This window comes from Oncorhynchus mykiss, chromosome 27, assembly GCF_057628025.1.
Source record: "Oncorhynchus mykiss isolate SJ-2025 chromosome 27, ASM5762802v1, whole genome shotgun sequence".
In the NCBI taxonomy this organism is placed as follows: Eukaryota; Metazoa; Chordata; class Actinopteri; order Salmoniformes; family Salmonidae; genus Oncorhynchus; species Oncorhynchus mykiss.
This window is the reverse complement of record NC_143048.1, coordinates 6,728,772-6,745,884: the sequence shown is the minus strand read 5'-3', so window position 1 is coordinate 6,745,884 and position 17,113 is coordinate 6,728,772. Positions and strand designations below refer to the sequence as shown.

The following is a 17,113-nucleotide window of genomic DNA, read 5'->3' as shown; positions in this document are numbered from 1 at the left end:
TGATTTCCAGCACAAATTGCAACACCGTACTGCCAAGTAGTGAACTTTAAATTCTCTGGCAACAGCTCTGGTGGACATTCCTGCAGTCAGCATACTTTAGACATCTGTGGCATTGTGTTGTGTGTGACAAAAACGGGTGCACCTGGGTAATGAGCATGCTGTTTAATCAGCTTCTTGACATGCCACACCTGTCAGGTGCACGGATGATCATGGCAAGGGGGAAATGCTCACTAACAGGGATGTAAACACATTTGTGCCCACAATCTGTGAGAAATAAGCATTTCGCGCGTACAGAGAATTTCTGGGATCTTTTATTTCAGCTCAGGAAACATGGGACCAACACTTTACATGTTGCTTTTATATTTTTGTTCAGTGTACAGTACCAGTCAAGAGTTTGGAAACACCTACTCATTCAAGGGTTTTTCTTTATTTGTACTATTTTCTTCATTGTAGAATAATAGTGAAGAAATCAAAACTATGAAATAACACAGATGGAATCATGTAGTGACCAAATAATTGGTAAACAAATCTAAACATATTTTATATTTCAGATTCTTCAAAGTAGCCACCCTTTGCCTTGATGACAGCTTTGCACAATCTTGGAATTCTCTCAACCAGCTTCATGAGGTAGTCACCTGGAATGCATTTCAATTAACAGGTGTGCCTTGATAAAAGCTCATTTGTGGAATTTCTTTCCTTCTTAATGCATTTGAGCCAATCAGTTGTGCTGTGACAAGGTAGGGATGGTATACAGAAGATAGCCCTATTTGGTAAAAGGCCACGCCCATATTATGGTAAGAACAGCTCAAATAAGCAAAGAGAAACAGTCCATAATTACTTTAAGACATGAAGGTGAGTCAATCCGGAAAAGTTCAAGAACTTTGAAAGTTTATTCAAGTGCAGTCGCAAAAACCATCAAGCGCTATGATGAAACTGGCTCCCACAGGAAAAGAAGACCCAGAGTTACCTCTGCTGCAGAGGATAAGTTCATTAGAGTTACCAGCCTCAGAAATTGCTGCCCAAATAAATGCTTCACAGAGTTCAAGTAACAGACATGTCAACATCAACTGTTCAGAGGAGACTGTGAATCAGGCCTTCATGGTCAAAATGCTGAAAAGAAACCACTACACCAATACACCAATAAGAAGAGACTTGCTTAGACCGGTGGAAATCGGTCCCTTGGTCTGTGTCCAAATTCGAGATTTTTAGTTCCAACTGCTGTGTCTTTGTGAGATACAGAGTAGGTGAACGGATTGTCTCCGCATGTGTGGTTCCCACCTTGAAGCATGGAGGAGGTGTGATGGTGTGGGGGTGCTTTGCTGGTGACACTGTGATTTATATAGAATTTAAGGCACACTTAACCAGTGTGTAAATGGAGTTTAACCGGTTCTGTCCACCAACAAAATGCGACTTCTAAAAGCAGGACTAACCAAAGGTCAAATACATTTAAGGAACAGGGAACACTAACATTAAAAAAGGTACGAAGAAATACCCCAATATGTTAATAGAACAGACGAGAAGTGATGGAAATGGAGAGAAACTTATCTGAATGCAGTATCTTTTTAAATTTTATAGGTGTTGATTAACAGTTGTCGGTCATGCCCTGGCATCGTTCCCAATGAAAGAATCCGCAACATCGGAATCTCGGGGGAAGACCACACTCACCGAGCGCGTCCTTTTCTACACGGGCAGGATAGCAGAGATCCACGAGGTGAGTTAATCATGATCTGGCTCTGATTTATTGAAGTAGCTAGTTGAAGTGTGTGTGTGTTTTTTAGAGGGAGGCAGACAGACAAAAACTATTATGTTTGGTCCTCTAACTCTACAGGTCAAGGGAAAAGATGGAGTCGGAGCCACCATGGACTCGATGGAGCTGGAGAGGCAGAGAGGCATCACCATCCAGTCAGCTGGGATTACAACATCAACATCCCAGGTATGGAGGTACCTGGCAGAACGATGTGTTAGTGGCAACACAGATCTTATGACCAGGTTCCCTTTTTGACAGATATACCAGAAGTCACAGTAACAGATCAATGCCAGTGTACCCAACAGCTGTTAGGATGTATTTTTGCTTTTAACTTTAAGCCCAGTTTGCTGCTCTGTCCTGTCCAGGCCATGTGGACTTCACCATCGAGGTGGAGCGAGCCCTGCGTGTTTTGAACAGGGCGATCCTGGTCCTATGTGCGGTTGGAGGGGTCCAGTGGCAGACCCTGACCGTGAACAGACAGATGAAACGCTACAACGTTCCCTTCCTCACCTTCATCAACAAGCTGGACCGCATGGGAGCCAACCCCAGCCGCGCCCTGCAGGCCATGAGGTCAGCAGATATACAGATACTGTGGAGTAGACAAGACGAGTCTGGTTTTCCATTAGCTCCGTGTTACGACTCCTCTGTTCCCACTTTCAGGACCAAGCTGAACCATAATGCAGCCTTTGTGAACATCCCCATCAGTCTGGGGGGGAGGGGGGGATGCAAAGGACATCATAGACCTCCTATAGGAGCGTAGCATGTACTTCAAGGGCCCATTCGGGTAAGAGAATGGAGAATATGATCGTGGCAGGGATTTAGAGAAGACTTACATTACTATCTCATATCTGAAATATTTACGTCGCTGGAAACCCTTTACTGGAAAAAATAAATACATTCCGTCCTCTGTGCTTCCTGCAAACAGAATATCCGGTTGGATGAGATCCCGGCGGAGTTCCGTGTGGAGGCTGCAGACAGGAGACGGTGGAGTGTGTGGCTAACGCTGACGTGACCCTGGGAGAGATGTTTCTGGAAGAGAGGATCCCCACTGTGCCAGAACTTAAGGTGTGTGTGACTGTTCATTGTGTTTTGGGATATCGCAACAAATGATGTCATTTGATTTTACGCCTCAGTCATCTTTCCTGCTATGACCTCCGAACGCTGCCCCCCAGGGCCCTGACCTCTCCCGTCTCTCCTCCCACAGGCAGCCATACGCAGGGCCACAGTGCAGCGCCTCTTCAGCCCCGTGCTGGTGGGAACTGCCCTGAAGAACAAGGGGGTTCAGCCTCTATTGAATGCAGTGCTGGATTATCTGCCCAACCCCACATAGGTCAACAACTACACCCTCTTCAACAATGAGCTCTGACCTCTGTGCCTAGACAGTGAACACTAGTCAGTATGACACAGCAGTCTTTGAATTAATTGATATGCCAAAATCAAGACAGTATGGGCTCAGGGACAAACTTTGAAAAATGCCAGTGGCCGATCTCACCACTGTCCTTGTGTTGTTTCCTCTGTGTCAGTGACAGCACTAAGATCCTGATGGATCCCACCAGAGATGCCTCGCAGCCCTTTGTTGGCCTGGCCTTCAAACTGGAGGTGAGCACATCACACGAACACTGTGTAGCTAGCAAACCATCTTCTCTTCAACAAGTAATCTGGCACATTTACGGTGTAAACTTTTTTGAGTGATAAACTGTATAGGGATTGTAGACGGATCTCTCCCCCCCGACTCTGTTCTAGGCAGGAGAAGAAGACGGAGTACATCGTCCATACACGCACAGGCAAGGTTCACGTGCAGAGGCTAGTGCGTCTCCATGCCGACCAGATGGAGGTGAGAACCAGGAAGAGAATGTAAACCAGAAGTAAATGGAGTAAACTGACAGTTTCTGTACTATGAAGCCCAATGACCCTGATTCCCCAACCTGACGTACCCTAGTGATAACATCTCATGATTAAACAACTTTATCTATACATTTGTTTAACTGAAACAATATTAAATTGTGTGTCATAAATTGTGTACCCCCCCTCCTCTCTGGTTGGTCAGGATGTGGAGGTGTAGTATGCAGGGGACATCTGTGCCCTATTTGGGATCAACTGTGCCAGCGGAGACACCTTCACCTCCCGGACCAGCGCCAACCTCTCCATGGTACATCCCTATGGCCATTGTCCAAACTAGATAAACAACCAGTCAGCACTCACTAACATGTATTTAAACATGCAATCTGTTGCGCACTGCCTGTGTGTGCATAATGTTATGACTTTGAGCTTCATTCAACACCTTTCTCCCACAGGAGTCCATCCACATACCAGAGGCTGTCATCTCCATGTCTATGAAGCCGTCCAACAAGGCCCTCTCACATTCGGTGTAGTATGAGGAGTCAAAAAGACCACACTAAGGCTCGATACTATTTCAGTAGAGTATATGAGCTTGTATGACCTCATCCTCCCTCTTCCTGTGGATCAGAATGACACGGAAAAGTTCTCTAAAGGCATCAACCGCTTCACCAGAGAAGACCCCACGTTCAGGGTCCGCTTTGACACAGAAAGCAAGCTCTCCCATCTCTGGTATGGGAGAGCTGCACCTGGAGATCTATTCACAGGTACTAGTCCAGTGCTCCGCTCTCCGGCGATCTGAAGATCCTTCTGGCCACAGAATTTGCATTATAGAATAGAATGCATTACGAGTTCCACACATCTCGAACCTTCAATGGCATTTCGGTGCGGTAAATCAGGCTGACCTTACTTTCTCTCATTGTATAACTGCCCCTGTGCGATGGGAAAGCCCAAGGTAGCCTTCAGGGAGAGCGTGACCAGTGCGGAACCGTAAGTACCACTCGTAACACACGGCAAACAAATGTCCAAATGAGCCACTCTCAGAAGCATTACATTGTGTACAGCGACGGCTTTATTGACGAAGCAAAGAGGGCCAATGGAGTATATTAACAACAAGTTGAAACACATCGTTATAGCTTACCAAGAGTCTTACAAGCTGACCAGTAAAAGCAGTGCATTCGGCATATAGCTGCAGTAAGGCCATTGACGTGTGCCCTCTCACCTCCTCTGAAGCAGTAGTGGTGGTGAAGGTAAACATAATTACTGAAGACAAGAGTGAAGTGTAAAGCTCAGCTTTTCAAAGCAGGTAGAAAGTGGCTTTTACCCTTCATCCGAGTCCTAAGAAAGAGATGTGCTGTACTCTTCCCTGCAGTGCTTGAGTAAGGCTCTGGAGTGTTTTTCCCGTGTATCTCAGTTGGTGGTGTTTGGAGGAGCCTCGCAGTGGTGGCACTTTGGCTGCAGCTCAGTCTGCAGGACTTGAACTCCCTGTTCTGGGGACCAGGTGACGATCTCCTGCGCGTAACCACACACATACAACGAATGCACCTTTTGTATTAACAAACATGACGTCTGAGTTCTGTTAAGACCGATGGCAGAACGTTTCAGTTACCTGGGAAATCATTTCGTGCAGCAGGACATGGTAGTTGAACCTCAGCTGGTCCTTCTCAGTCTCCTGTTGAGGGACAGACAAAACCAGGGAACCAAGTGTGTGAGAAGGACGGTTGGAAAGGAATGGGTGGGGAGTTAAGTGTCCATTTGGAATTTGGGCAGATATCTCCATGGTTACACTGAGGTTCTTCTCAAGACTACATCAGACGCATGCCTGATCATACCATGCCCGGATAGGTGTTTAACATATCAGCTAACCATATATGATCTAGCAATCTGATGCCCGACTGCACAGTAACGTACGGTCGAACCGACCTCTTGGCTGCTCACCAGCTGTGTGAAGTTGGCCACCTGGGCCATGTTGTAAAGCGTGCTCTCATTGGACTCCCTCAGCATGATGAAACTGGAGGCCACGCCCCCCAGTTGCCAGAAGGGCTTCATGCTGGGCTCCACGTGACCGTAGCTGTCTGTCAAAGAAACCACAAACGTCAGTCAGAAGAGAGATGGGGGGGTCAGTTGTGTGTGTTTGTGGCTCTATATCTACCTGGTATATTGTTTCCTGACACTAGGTTATTGCTGGCTCTGTGTTGCTGGTAGAAGGCCTCTTCCTGAGCCGTGGTGTTGCTTTGATGCAGTCCCTCACAGGAGGCCTGGACCTGGGGAGCACTCTGCCCCTCTCCCCCTGGAAAGAAGAGCTCCGCAGAGCACTGCCCCGAAACCTTTTATAGGGAGAGGAAAGGGTGAGGTAATTGAGGAGAATGTAAGAATATGAAAGGAGAGTTGGGGAAAGGAATGATGCTGCGGCATGTTAGGGGGAAGAAGTTGATCTAACACAGGTGTTTATCACCATGGCAGTGTAGACAAGGTTACTTAACACACCGTGTATTTATTCACACGCCTGTTCTGTGCAATAGTGTGTCACTGAGAATGTGAATCGGATCTTACGTTACTGATCATCTCCTGCACGGTAAGCTCCAGTTGATACTTCCTCCCCATCTCTGCCACATCCTGACAGCCGGGGAGAGAGAGAGCAGAAATTAACCACTTAAGACAAAATGAAAGCAAACAGAATGATGTTCCATAAAGCCGTCGCCCCCTCAAGTGGGGCGGCAGGTAGCCTAGTGGTTAGAGCGTTGGACTAATAAACGAAAGGTTAGAAGATCGAACCAACAAGGTAAAAATCTGTCATCCTGCACCTGAACAAGGCAGTTAACCTCACTGTTCCTAGGTCGTCATTGAAAATAAGAACATGTTCTTAACTGACTTGCCTAGTTACAAAATGTAAAATAAAAATAAATAAAAATCCCCCACTGTATGCGGTATTGAGAATTGACTTTTTATGCGCACAAACCTCCCGTATCCATCCCCTTCAAGGATCCTGCCTTGCCTTGCAATATTAACTGCCCCTTGCCCAACACACTCCCCAAGGTATGCTGATCCTCCACCTCCACTCCTACCTCTGAGCTGCCGCTGTGTACTGTGCTGAAAAAGATCCACCTGTAGGGTGAGCCGTAGCGGGTGTTCAGGTAGTGTTGGACCACCGTGGCTGCCCGGCGGGCAGGGTAGTGACTCGGGTTCAGCACGCCAGTCGTCATCACTTCCTCCACCACCTCGCTTTCCCCCTAATCCGCACCGGAGAGAAGGGGAATGAGAGCAAAGAGGGTGGGTGAGGACAGGTAGGGAGAGTCAGTCTGCCACGATGGGACTTTGACCTCTGTGTGCTGGTGCAGAGAGTCGTGTCCTGCCCTAGTTCTAGATAAGGAGAAAGAGGGAGAATACAGATAACTATAGTGAGTAAGGGGAGGGTAGAAGTGTCAGAGAGTGCCTGGAAAGGCTGTAACTCCCTGCCCGTTGAGGCTGTTGCGGTTAGACAGCTGGAGAAACAGCCACATGCAGGGGGAGAATTTCCTGCTTCCTCCCAAGCCAATAATTCAGTTAGTAACGCCCTTTAAAAGAGACCGGCCACACATTTCCCTTCTCCTCACTAACATAAAAGCATGGCAAATGACCATACAGCTACTTTGTTTGTCTATGTTAATGTGAGTTGATCGTTTTGGCAACTATGGCAGTTCTTTACCTACCAATGCTTTAATGAAAATCCTCTAAATTAGTTACTGATTTTGGCTATGTGCTTGTCTCTGCAGGTTTGACTTCACCCATAAGAAGCAGTCTGGTGGTTCTGGGCAGTACGGTAAAGTGATAGGAGTTCTTGAACCTCTGGACCAAGAAAACGACACAAAAGTAGAGTTTGAAGACCAGACTGTTGGAACCAACACCCCCAAACAGTTTGTGCCGGCTGTTGAGAAGTTGTGCACGCCTGGCTGTAGTCTGAATCACATAGGCCCTCCAGTAAGTGTAATTAGGATTGTAAAAATCCTGTATCTTATTCAGATAGAAATTCTAGTAGACCTCTAATCTCATACCCCAAGAGTGGGCAAACTTTTTGACTTGAGGGCCACATCGGGATTGAAAAATTCAAGAGGGCCACATTTTATTTTGACCGATTTATTGTCAAATCTATTTGTGGGCTACAGAAAGGGCATTAATTTGAATATATAGGTCCATTATAATTTCTAGTTTCTTTACTCAAACCTCCCGTGGGCCCGATAGAAAGGGCCTGCGGGTTGTAGTTTGCCCACCACTGTCACCCTTTCTCCATCACATCCCTTCTCTCCTGCAGGGATTCAGAGATGCCTATGAGAAAGGCCCTCTGACTGGTCACAAGATCTCAGGCGTCAAGTTCCTATTGGAAGACGGAGCGCATCACATGGTGGACTCTAATGAGATCGCCATCCGTGCAGGGGAGGGCGCTCTTAAACAAGGTGGGTGTCAACTAACCAGAATACTATGTTCTCGCATATTTTTCCCTCTATACCTTTTCCATGCTTCTCAGCTTTTTGACAAACCTACTGAATGTCTCCTCTCTCCTTCCATCCATGTCCCCCTCTTGGTAGCCATGGAGAAGGCCAACGTTGCCGTGCTGGAGCCAATCATGTCAGTAGAAATTGTGGCGCCCGATGAGTTCCAAGGGACAGTCATCGCCGGGGTCAACCGTCGCCATGGCGTCATCAGTGGGCAGGATGGGGTGGAGGGCTACTTTACGCTGTGTGCTGATGTGAGTGCAGCTCTGTCCTACTCATACTTCCTATGCCCTTTTCTTTCTGCTAAGACAGGATAGGTTAAACGTCTGTCCAGTCACTGTGTATTTGATGGTCAATCGCCATTTCCGCTCCCCAGATTCCACTGAATGACATGTTTGGTTACGCCACAGAGCTCCAGTCCTGTAAGGCGCTGGACCCTCTAGTCGGATGTCAAGACGTCAATTAGTCATAAAAATGTCCAAGATATCAAGCCATGCACTTTCAGTGATATTGAATTGAGTTTGTATTTGCTCATTTTTTCTGTTAATTTATTTGGACTAAAGTTATTGCTCAGTCTATGATCCTTTCTGGAGAACTGATGTGGGGTGTGTCCAGGGGAAAGGAGAGTACACCATGGAGTATAGCAGATACCAGCCATGTCTGCCTGGCACTCAGGAGGAGCTCATCAACAGGACAGCTGCCTGCCAAGAAGGTGAAGTGGAAGAACTGAGGCTGGACAACACACACAATCAATGAATTGTAAACACATTACAGAGGGTTTGAATGGAGCTGAAGGTTGGGACCAATAACAATATAACTAATGTAAAACATACGGTGTGCATAAAACATACATAGGTTAAGAACTTTTGTGAAAGAGCACAGTTTGAAAGAAATGGCAAATAAAAATCTAACCGGATGGACATCAGAAATAGATGGGAGAGGTTGAGGGTAGAGGAAGGACTGGAGTAAAATCAAACTAAATAGAACTATTGTAAAAATAGACTGTGTCCATAAAATGTATATAGTATGTATAAGCTGGAAGTAGAAGCCTAAGTGTTGTTGTTTACTCCAATTAGGATAGGGGTGGTAGGGTTAGAAAGTAATGAAGGAAAAAATTTAAGATGTGTATGTATTTGTATGTACTGTACCAGTCAAAAGTTGACACCTACTCATTCAAGGGTTTTATTTTTACTATATTGTGGAATAATAGTGAAGACATCAAAACTATGAAATAGCACATGTGGAATCATGTAGTAACCAAAAAAAGTGTTTATTTTATATTTGGTGCTTTGCTGGTGACACTGTCCGTAATTTATTTAGAATTCAAGGCACACTTAACCAGCATGGCTACCACAGCGATACGCCATCCCATCTGGTTTGCGCTTAGTGGGACTATCATTTGTTTTTCAACAGGACAATGACCCAACACACCTCCAGGCAGTGTAAGGGCTATTTGACCAAGAAGGAGAGTGATGGAGTGCTGCATCAGATGACCTGGCCTCCACAATCACCCGACCTCAACCCAATTGAGATGGTTTGGGATGAGTTGGACCACAGAGTAAACGAAAAGCAGCCTTCAAGTGCTCAGCATATGGGGGAACTCCTTCAAGACTGGTGGAGAAGCATTCCAGGTGACGCTGGTTGAGAGAATGCTTAGTGTGTGCAAAGCAGTCATCAAGGCAAAGGGTGGCTTACTTTAAATTATCTGATAAACAAATACATGTATTTGTTTAACACTTTTTTTGGTTACTACATGATTCCATGTGTTATTTCATAGTTTTGTCTTCACTATTATTCTACAATGTAGAAAATAGTAAAAATAAAGAGAAACCATTGAATGAGTAGGTGTGTCCATACTTTTGACTGGTATGTATGTGTGTGTGTGTATAAAGAAAATGGGGAATTGGAAATGATGCAGACAATTACATTGATGAAAGCTACAATCTATCTGCAGTATTAAAGCTCATCTACCCCCTTAAAAAAAATAACATTACAGTACTGCAATGGAATGCTTGACAGATGCACACAAACCTACACAGTGCTCAATCAACTGTAAACATACTCTGCCTCGCCAAGGGCTCCTGAGTGGCGCAGCGGTCTAAGGCATCACTACAGACCCTGGTTCGATTCCAGGCTGTATCACAACCCGGCCACGATTGGGAGTCCAATAGGGCGGCGCACAATTGGCCCAGCGTCATCCGGTTTAGGGTTTGGCCATCATCGTAAATAAGAATTTGTTCTTAACTTGTCTACTTAAATAAACGTGAAATTAAAATAAGGTGGATTTATTATATCGTATGTGCATTCAAAATGCTACAAATGATCAGAGATGACCAAGTGAATTCCCTTGATTCACCCCCTTGTTTCCCCCCCACTGTCCTAAAGTATTTATTATGACTATTTCCATTCAGCATTTGCTCTCCAGCAAACAGCCTTGTCCCACAGCCTAGCCCCACAGCCTAGCAGTTTTTATGAAGACTTGAGGCAAGTTCAAAGTTTGGACTTCAACTTGGGCATGTATATTAACTGGTTTTGTACCATGTACAGCATATGTTGTAATGATGATTAAATAAGATTGACCTAATACTACCATTTCACCAGGGTGTCATTGTTCCTTCATTTACTTAGCAGATGGTTATGTGGTTGATTGAGGTGTTCATTTTAGGTTGCCTGAATTTGATCTAATCCGGATTCGACTGGAAAGCACAACTCGTGTTGTGAAATACTATCCAATGTGCATCACAGCAAGAAGCTGGACAAAGTTAAGTCAAACCAGTATTTTCAAGCAAAACAAACTGGAGACTCATTCTCCATGTTATGTAGGCCTATACAGCAAGTGTCCCGAGTCTATGCTGATGTGCTTCCTCTCGGAATAGTGGATTCTAGGGGTTTGTAGCTCACTCACCTCTGTAGTGGTCTGTATGTCCTCTCCCAGAGGAACACTGTTTGGGTGTTGATCGAACCCCACTGTTGGTCCTGACCCAGTTCTGACCGTCATGGTCGGGTTCCCGTGGACCACGGTCAGAACAACCAGAAGGATAAACAGCGTCCAGCCCATACTCCACACTAAGATCTGAGAACAGAAAACTAATGCCAAAGAGGATTGCGTAGTCCTAAGGAAGGCAAGCTGAGTGTAAATAGGCATCCAATTCAGGGTTACGTAAGAGAGGGTGGGAGTGAGAGAAAACTGACACTGTCCAGCGCCGCTGCCTGTTCTGTTTTCTTGGCATTTATCTAAACAAACTGCACTTCTGGTCTCATCTAGGCCTACACATGTAACACTGAGTAGAGCAATCCCCCAGAAAAGTGATTTATTTAAAAAGGAGTGCAGTCAAACGTGATATTTCACACTATTAGGTCTCAATAACAATATGAAATTGTGAAAATGATAATGCCATTTTAATGCGAAAGCTTTTTAAAGAAAAGGGGCCTCATTTATTAATATAGCATAGAAACCATTCTAAAACACTACTTAAACGGAATTTACAATGTTCGCACGCATAGAAAAAATGTGATTTATCATAACAATTCTACGAGCGTCATAAGCACGCCAGTAGGAGATAACCATTGATAAATACAAATTCTTCTCAGCCTCAGTGCTCATGCACGACCTTGGCTGTTTGTATTTCATATATACACACAACGCCATACCATGGCATACAAAGGCGCAAACAAAAAAAGCTACGAAAAAAGACAAAGAGATGCTAGTGTCAGAGATATCTACAAAGAGAAGACCATTGGGACAACTTAAGTTGCTTTAGCAATGGCAAATATAGTTAGCATGAGTAGGCAACATGGCAAATTTACTTAAAATGATTAGGCAACACTCACCAATAAGCCACCTGTTGCGCGTTCCACCTAGCATTTTATGTTCACATAATTGATTTCGTTTTGGGATGGTGATATTATGACAATATGGATGCCTTGTATTGCCCCATTCGTATTTGGGAACCCCGCTTGACTTTAACCTGTTGTGCGATGGTGTATGCGTCACTGTTTTGCTGATGACTGCATCTAAAACATTGGTTCATCCAGGGCTGTGAGATGCCGATTAGCAAACTCGCTTTGAAAAACACCCGAGGGTGGATAGCATTTGGATATGCACCAGAATGGTATGTGTTTGGCTTTTTAAGGCTTACAAAAAATCCAATAACATTGGTGTTAAGATGTGTGTGAATAGCTCACGTCAGAGAGTTAGATAAACTGCAAACGTAATAATTTAGTCAGGGGTTACAGGTAATGAGATACTAATCAGTCACTCATAATGCACCTGTTTATCCTAGATAGGTGCCCCACTAGCGCCATCTCTGGGTTGACATTATGCCCATTATCTAAACATCTTCCTTTTCATATAGAATTCTCGAGCACCTCATACCATTTTAATACCACATTGAAAATACCTATTTACATCAACACCCTTTTCCTTTCTTTTTCCCCCCACCTACTCAATACCCTAATCAACAAATTGGATGCAGTCTATCACAGTGCCATCTGTTTTGTCACCAAAGCCACATTTACTACCCACCACTGCGACCTGTACGCTCTCGTTGGCTGGCCCTCGCTTCATACTCGTCGCCAAACCCACTGGCTCCAGGTCATCTGTAAGACCCTGCTAGGTAAAGTCCCCCCTTATCTCAGCTCGGTGGTCACCATAGCAGCACCCACCTGTAGCACGCGCTCCAGCATGTATATCTCTCTGGTCACCCCCAAAACCAATTCTTCCTTTGGCCGCCTCTCCTTCCAGTTCTCTGCTGCCAATGACTGGAACGAACTACAAAAATCTCTGAAACTGGAAACACATATCTCCCTCACTAACTTTAAGCACCAGCTGTCAAGAGCAGCTCACAGATTACTGCACCTGTACATAGCCCATCTATAATTTAGCCCAAACAACTACCTCTTTCCCTACTGTATTTATATATTTATTTTGCTTCTTTGCACCCCATTATTTCTATCTCTACTTTGCACATTCTTCCACTGCAAATCAACCATTCCAGTGTTTTACTTTGCTATATTGTATTTACTTCGCCACCATGGACTTTTTTGCCTTTACCTCCCTTATCTCACCTCACTTGCTCACATTGTATATAGACTTATTTTTCTACTGTATTATTGACTTTGTTTGTTTTACTCCATGTGTAACTCTGTGTTGTTGTATGTGTCAAACTGCGTTGCTTTATCTTGGCCAGGTCGCAATTGTAAATGAGAACTTGTTCTAAACCTGCCTACCTGGTTAAATAAAGGTGAAATTAAAAATAAAAATAAATCTCTTAAGGGTCTTATGTTAGCCCTTGTCCTGGTGTGGCGCACTGGTACGTTGGGCACCTCTTGGATCCTCAGGGCTTCTCCTGGCACCTCTGGGAGCCTCAGGGCCTCTCCTTCCTCTTCCACATCCTCCTGAAATTGTGGAGGCACGGTCGGTAGAGATAACTGACCTGGTGGGGTCTTCCCCGTCTCCTCATGTGTCCTGCCCACACCGTCCAGAGGATATTCTTCCCATGGTTCCTTCGATACTTTTGGCCTTTTACTTCCACTTCACATGACCTTGTGCTGATGTGCCAAGAATCCATGTGACATACTTGGCTTGAGGTGCCAGAAGCACTCTGACAGCTTGGCCTTGTTTAATTACAGGCAGATTTTTTTGCATTATCGTCATGGTAATGTTTTGACTTGTCCTGACATGCAAGTTGGTGTGCCTGAACCTCCCTAATGACCTTTGGTGCGAGGAGCTTGGCAGTTTTTGGCAACAGAGACAGTCAGCGCTGTACAGGACTGCTGCCCTCTGTGGGAGTGTTTATACACGGCAAAATGGCTTTCCACACATCTGTGCCTTCCTGCATAGTCTTTGTGATGAGAGTCTTTGCTGTTTCACTGCTGACTCCGCCTAACCATTACTCTGACTGTGGTAGGGTGACGAGGTCACATGATGGAACCCGGGCAGTTGCAAAAAAAAGCATTATTTTGACTTGACTGAACTGGGGCCCATTATCCGAGTCAAGACTTTGCTTTTTTTTCAAAAGCCTGGGAGTTCCATCGTGACCTCTTCACCCTATCACAGTCAGAGTAATGGTTAGGCGAGTCAGCAGTGAAAATAGCAGATTTTCATTCATTATCCGTAACTACACCACCGTCAGGTATGCCATATCTGCTAAACTGCTGTTTACAACAGTCGATGATGCAAGTGGCTGTTGTGTCAATCATTTTCTCCACCTCCTAAAAATCTGAATAGTAGTCCACTATAATCTGAAAAGGAACGTTCAATGAAATGTTGTAAGGCTACCCATCACATTCCCAATGTGTCAGAAGCTTACATACACTTTTCTCCCCAATTGGTACTTACAGACTCGGGAGAGGTGAAGGTCGAGACCCATGCATCCTCCGAAACACAACCCTACCAAGCCGCACTGCTTCTTCCGGAAGCCAGCCGCACCAATGTGTCGGAGGAAACACTGTACAACTGGCAACCGTGTCAGCGTGCATGCGCCCGGCCTGCCAGAGGAATCACTAGAGCGCGATGGGACAAGGACATCCCGGCCGGTGAAAACCTCTTCTAAACCAGACAACGCTGGGCCAATTGTGCGCCACCTCATTGGTCTCCAGGTCGCGGCCGGCTACGACACAGCCCGGGATCGAACCCGGGTCTGTAGTGACGCCTCAAGCACTGCAATGCAGTGCTGCGCCACTGGGGAGGCCCCGAAAAGAAACGACTATGAACAGAACCATTCCCACTTTAGACCAAGGACATGTTGATACAGTTGATGTCGGAAGTTTACATACACCTTAGCCGAATACATTTAAACTCAGTTTTTCACAGTTGCTAACATTTAATCTTAGTAAAAAATTCCCTGTCTTAGGTCAGTTAGGATCACCACTTTATTTTAAGAATGTGAGATGTCAGAATAATAGTAGAGAGAATGATTTATTTCAGATTTAATTTCTTTCATCACATTCCCAATGTGTCAGAAGTTTACATACACTCAATTAGTATTTGGTAGCATTGCCTTTAAATTGTTTTACTTGGGTCAAACGTTTTGGGTAGCCTTCCACAAGCTTCCCACAATAAGTTGGGTGAATTGTGGCCCATTCCTCCTGACAGAGCTGGTGTAACTGAGTCAGGTTTGTAGGCCTCCTTGCTCGCACACGCTTTTTCAGTTCTGCCCTCAAATTTTCTATAGGATTGAGGTCAGGGCTTTGTGATGGCCACTCCAATACCTTGACTTTGTTGCCCTTAAGCCATTTTGCCACAACTTTGGAAGTATGCTTGGGGTCATTGTCCATTTGGAAGACCCATTTGCGACCAAGCTTTAACTTCCTGACTGATGTCTTGAGATGTTGCTTCATTATATCCACATTATTTTCTTTCCTCATGACACCATCTATTTTGTGAAGTGCACCAGTCCCTCCTGCAGCAAACCATCTCCACAACATGATGCTGCCACCACCGTGCTTCACGGTTGGGATGGTGTTCTTCGGCTTGCAAGCATCCCACTTTTTCCACCAAACATAACGATGGTCATTATGGCCAAACATTTCTATTTTTGTTTCATCAGACATTTCTCCAAAATGTATGATCTTTGTCCCCATGTGCAGTTGCAAAATGCAGTCTGGCTTTTTATGGTGGTTTTGGAGCAGTGGCTTCTTCCTTGCTGAGCGGCCTTTCAGGTTATGTTGATGTAGGACTCATTTTACTGTGGATATAGATACTTTTGTACCTGTTTCCTCCAGGATCTTCACAAGGTCCTTTGCTGTTGTTCTGGGATTGATTTGCACTTTTCGCACCAAAGTACATTCATCTCTATGAGACAGAACGTGTCTCCTTCCTGAGCGGTATGATGGCTGCGTGGTCCCATGGTGTTAATACTTGCGTACTATTGTTTGTACAGATGAACGTGGTACATTCAGGCGTTTGGAAATTGCTCCCAAGGATGAACCAGACTTGTGGAGGTCAACAATTTTTTGATTTCTTGGCTGATTTCTTTTGATTTTCCCATGATGTCAATTGTAGATATAGATATAGATTATAGTTTGAAGGTAGGCCCTGAAATACATCCACAGGTACACCTCCAATTGACTCAAATGTTGTCAATTAGCCTATCAGAGGCTTCTAAAGCCATGACATAATTTTCTGGAATTTTCCAAGCTGTTTAAAGGCACAGTCAATTTAGTGTATGTAAACTTCTGACCCACTTGAATTGTGATACAGTGAATTATAAGTGAAATAATCTGTCTGTAAACAATTGTTGAAAAAATTACTTGTGTCATGCACAAAGTAGATGTCCCAACCGACTTGCCAAAACTAGTTTTTTTAAGAAGAAAGTTGTGGATTGGTTGAAAAATGAATTATAATGACTCCAGCCAAAGTAGTATGTAAACTTCCGACTTCAACTGTACGTCATGTGGCTGCAGCGTTTCCTATTGCTGCTTAGGTAGATTAGCTTTACATATACTGCACACAGCCACAAAATGTTTAATTTCTTGGGTGCATGTTGGGCCAGAATACTGAGTCTCTGGCTTTCCTGAGACTGGCTTCGCCCCCAGAGTGTCCTGCATGGATACGAGAATCATTAGGCGTCGAGTTTCTAGCACTACCACCCTGTCGCCTTTGTTGTCGACCTCTTCCTTCATTGTGAGTTTGTCTCTATATGTCCAGTAGTCCCTCACCAGCATGGGCATACTCTTTCTTGTGTCTGGCCAGCTTCTTAGGATAAAATACTGAAGCATTAACCCTTCATTCCCCTCGAAGGTTCTGTCAGACAGGCATGTGAACATCCCTTTTATCCTGTCTGCTTACGACCCCCCGGCAGTAGCGCCTCGCGCCTGCATGCTGTGCGGGGCACTGGCTGCCTATGTGGAGCGGACACGGTCAATGAGAACAACAGACCAGCTCTTTGTCTACTATGGTGAGTCTCCTGGGGGCTGGGTTATCAAAGCAGAGGCTCTCTCACAGGGTCATGACACAATTACGACAGCAGGCCAGTGATGGGGTCTGTGGTGGCACACAACACGAGGTGTGGCTGCGTCCTGGACTCTACTGAGAGGAGTGCCCTCGCTGATATCTGTG

General features: G+C 45.1%; 2 protein-coding genes across 3 annotated transcripts; one reads left to right on the top strand and one right to left on the bottom strand.

Moving 5' to 3' along the window:
* Nucleotides 1–1,618: 1,618 nt before the first annotated feature.
* LOC118944669 (elongation factor G, mitochondrial-like) lies at nucleotides 1,619–4,385 on the top strand. Its single transcript, XM_090223447.1, has 11 exons — nucleotides 1,619–1,711; nucleotides 1,829–1,933; nucleotides 2,091–2,317; nucleotides 2,408–2,451; nucleotides 2,691–2,812; nucleotides 2,952–3,049; nucleotides 3,271–3,346; nucleotides 3,495–3,581; nucleotides 3,810–3,896; nucleotides 4,042–4,113; nucleotides 4,215–4,385. The coding sequence occupies exons 1-11, from the start codon at nucleotides 1,619–1,621 to the stop codon at nucleotides 4,383–4,385; spliced, it is 1,182 nt and encodes a 393-aa protein (XP_090079573.1).
* Nucleotides 4,386–4,637: 252 nt separating this feature from the next.
* Nucleotides 4,638–12,114, bottom strand: LOC110507055 (latexin). Of its 2 annotated transcripts, XM_036964876.2 has the most exons (8): nucleotides 11,884–12,114; nucleotides 10,958–11,125; nucleotides 6,649–6,813; nucleotides 6,137–6,199; nucleotides 5,736–5,910; nucleotides 5,522–5,658; nucleotides 5,193–5,255; nucleotides 4,638–5,095 (listed from the first exon to the last, which is right to left on the bottom strand). In XM_036964876.2, the coding sequence occupies exons 2-8, from the start codon at nucleotides 11,108–11,110 to the stop codon at nucleotides 4,994–4,996; spliced, it is 858 nt and encodes a 285-aa protein (XP_036820771.2). In that variant the 5' UTR covers nucleotides 11,111–11,125; nucleotides 11,884–12,114; the 3' UTR covers nucleotides 4,638–4,993. The 2 variants fall into 2 exon arrangements, with proteins under 2 accessions (XP_036820771.2, XP_036820769.2); XM_036964874.2 differs by lacking the exon at nucleotides 11,884–12,114 and having other exon boundaries at nucleotides 10,958–11,235.
* Nucleotides 12,115–17,113: the final 4,999 nt, after the last annotated feature.

Excerpts from the sequence above, each read along its gene's own strand:
- LOC110507055 (XM_036964874.2), bottom strand. The coding sequence starts at position 11,197 with ATGCCTATTTACACTCAGCTTGCCTTCCTTAGGACTACGCAATCCTCT. Across the intron at positions 5,256-5,521 it reads TGGCCAACTTCACACAGCTG|GAGACTGAGAAGGACCAGCT; the intron begins GTGAGCAGCCAA and ends GTCCCTCAACAG. Across the intron at positions 5,096-5,192 it reads TGCACGAAATGATTTCCCAG|GAGATCGTCACCTGGTCCCC; the intron begins GTAACTGAAACG and ends GGTTACGCGCAG.
- LOC118944669 (XM_090223447.1), top strand. The coding sequence starts at position 1,619 with ATGAAAGAATCCGCAACATCGGAATCTCGGGGGAAGACCACACTCACC. Across the intron at positions 1,934-2,090 it reads TTACAACATCAACATCCCAG|TTTGCTGCTCTGTCCTGTCC; the intron begins GTATGGAGGTAC and ends CTTTAAGCCCAG. Across the intron at positions 3,582-3,809 it reads TCCATGCCGACCAGATGGAG|TATGCAGGGGACATCTGTGC; the intron begins GTGAGAACCAGG and ends GTGGAGGTGTAG.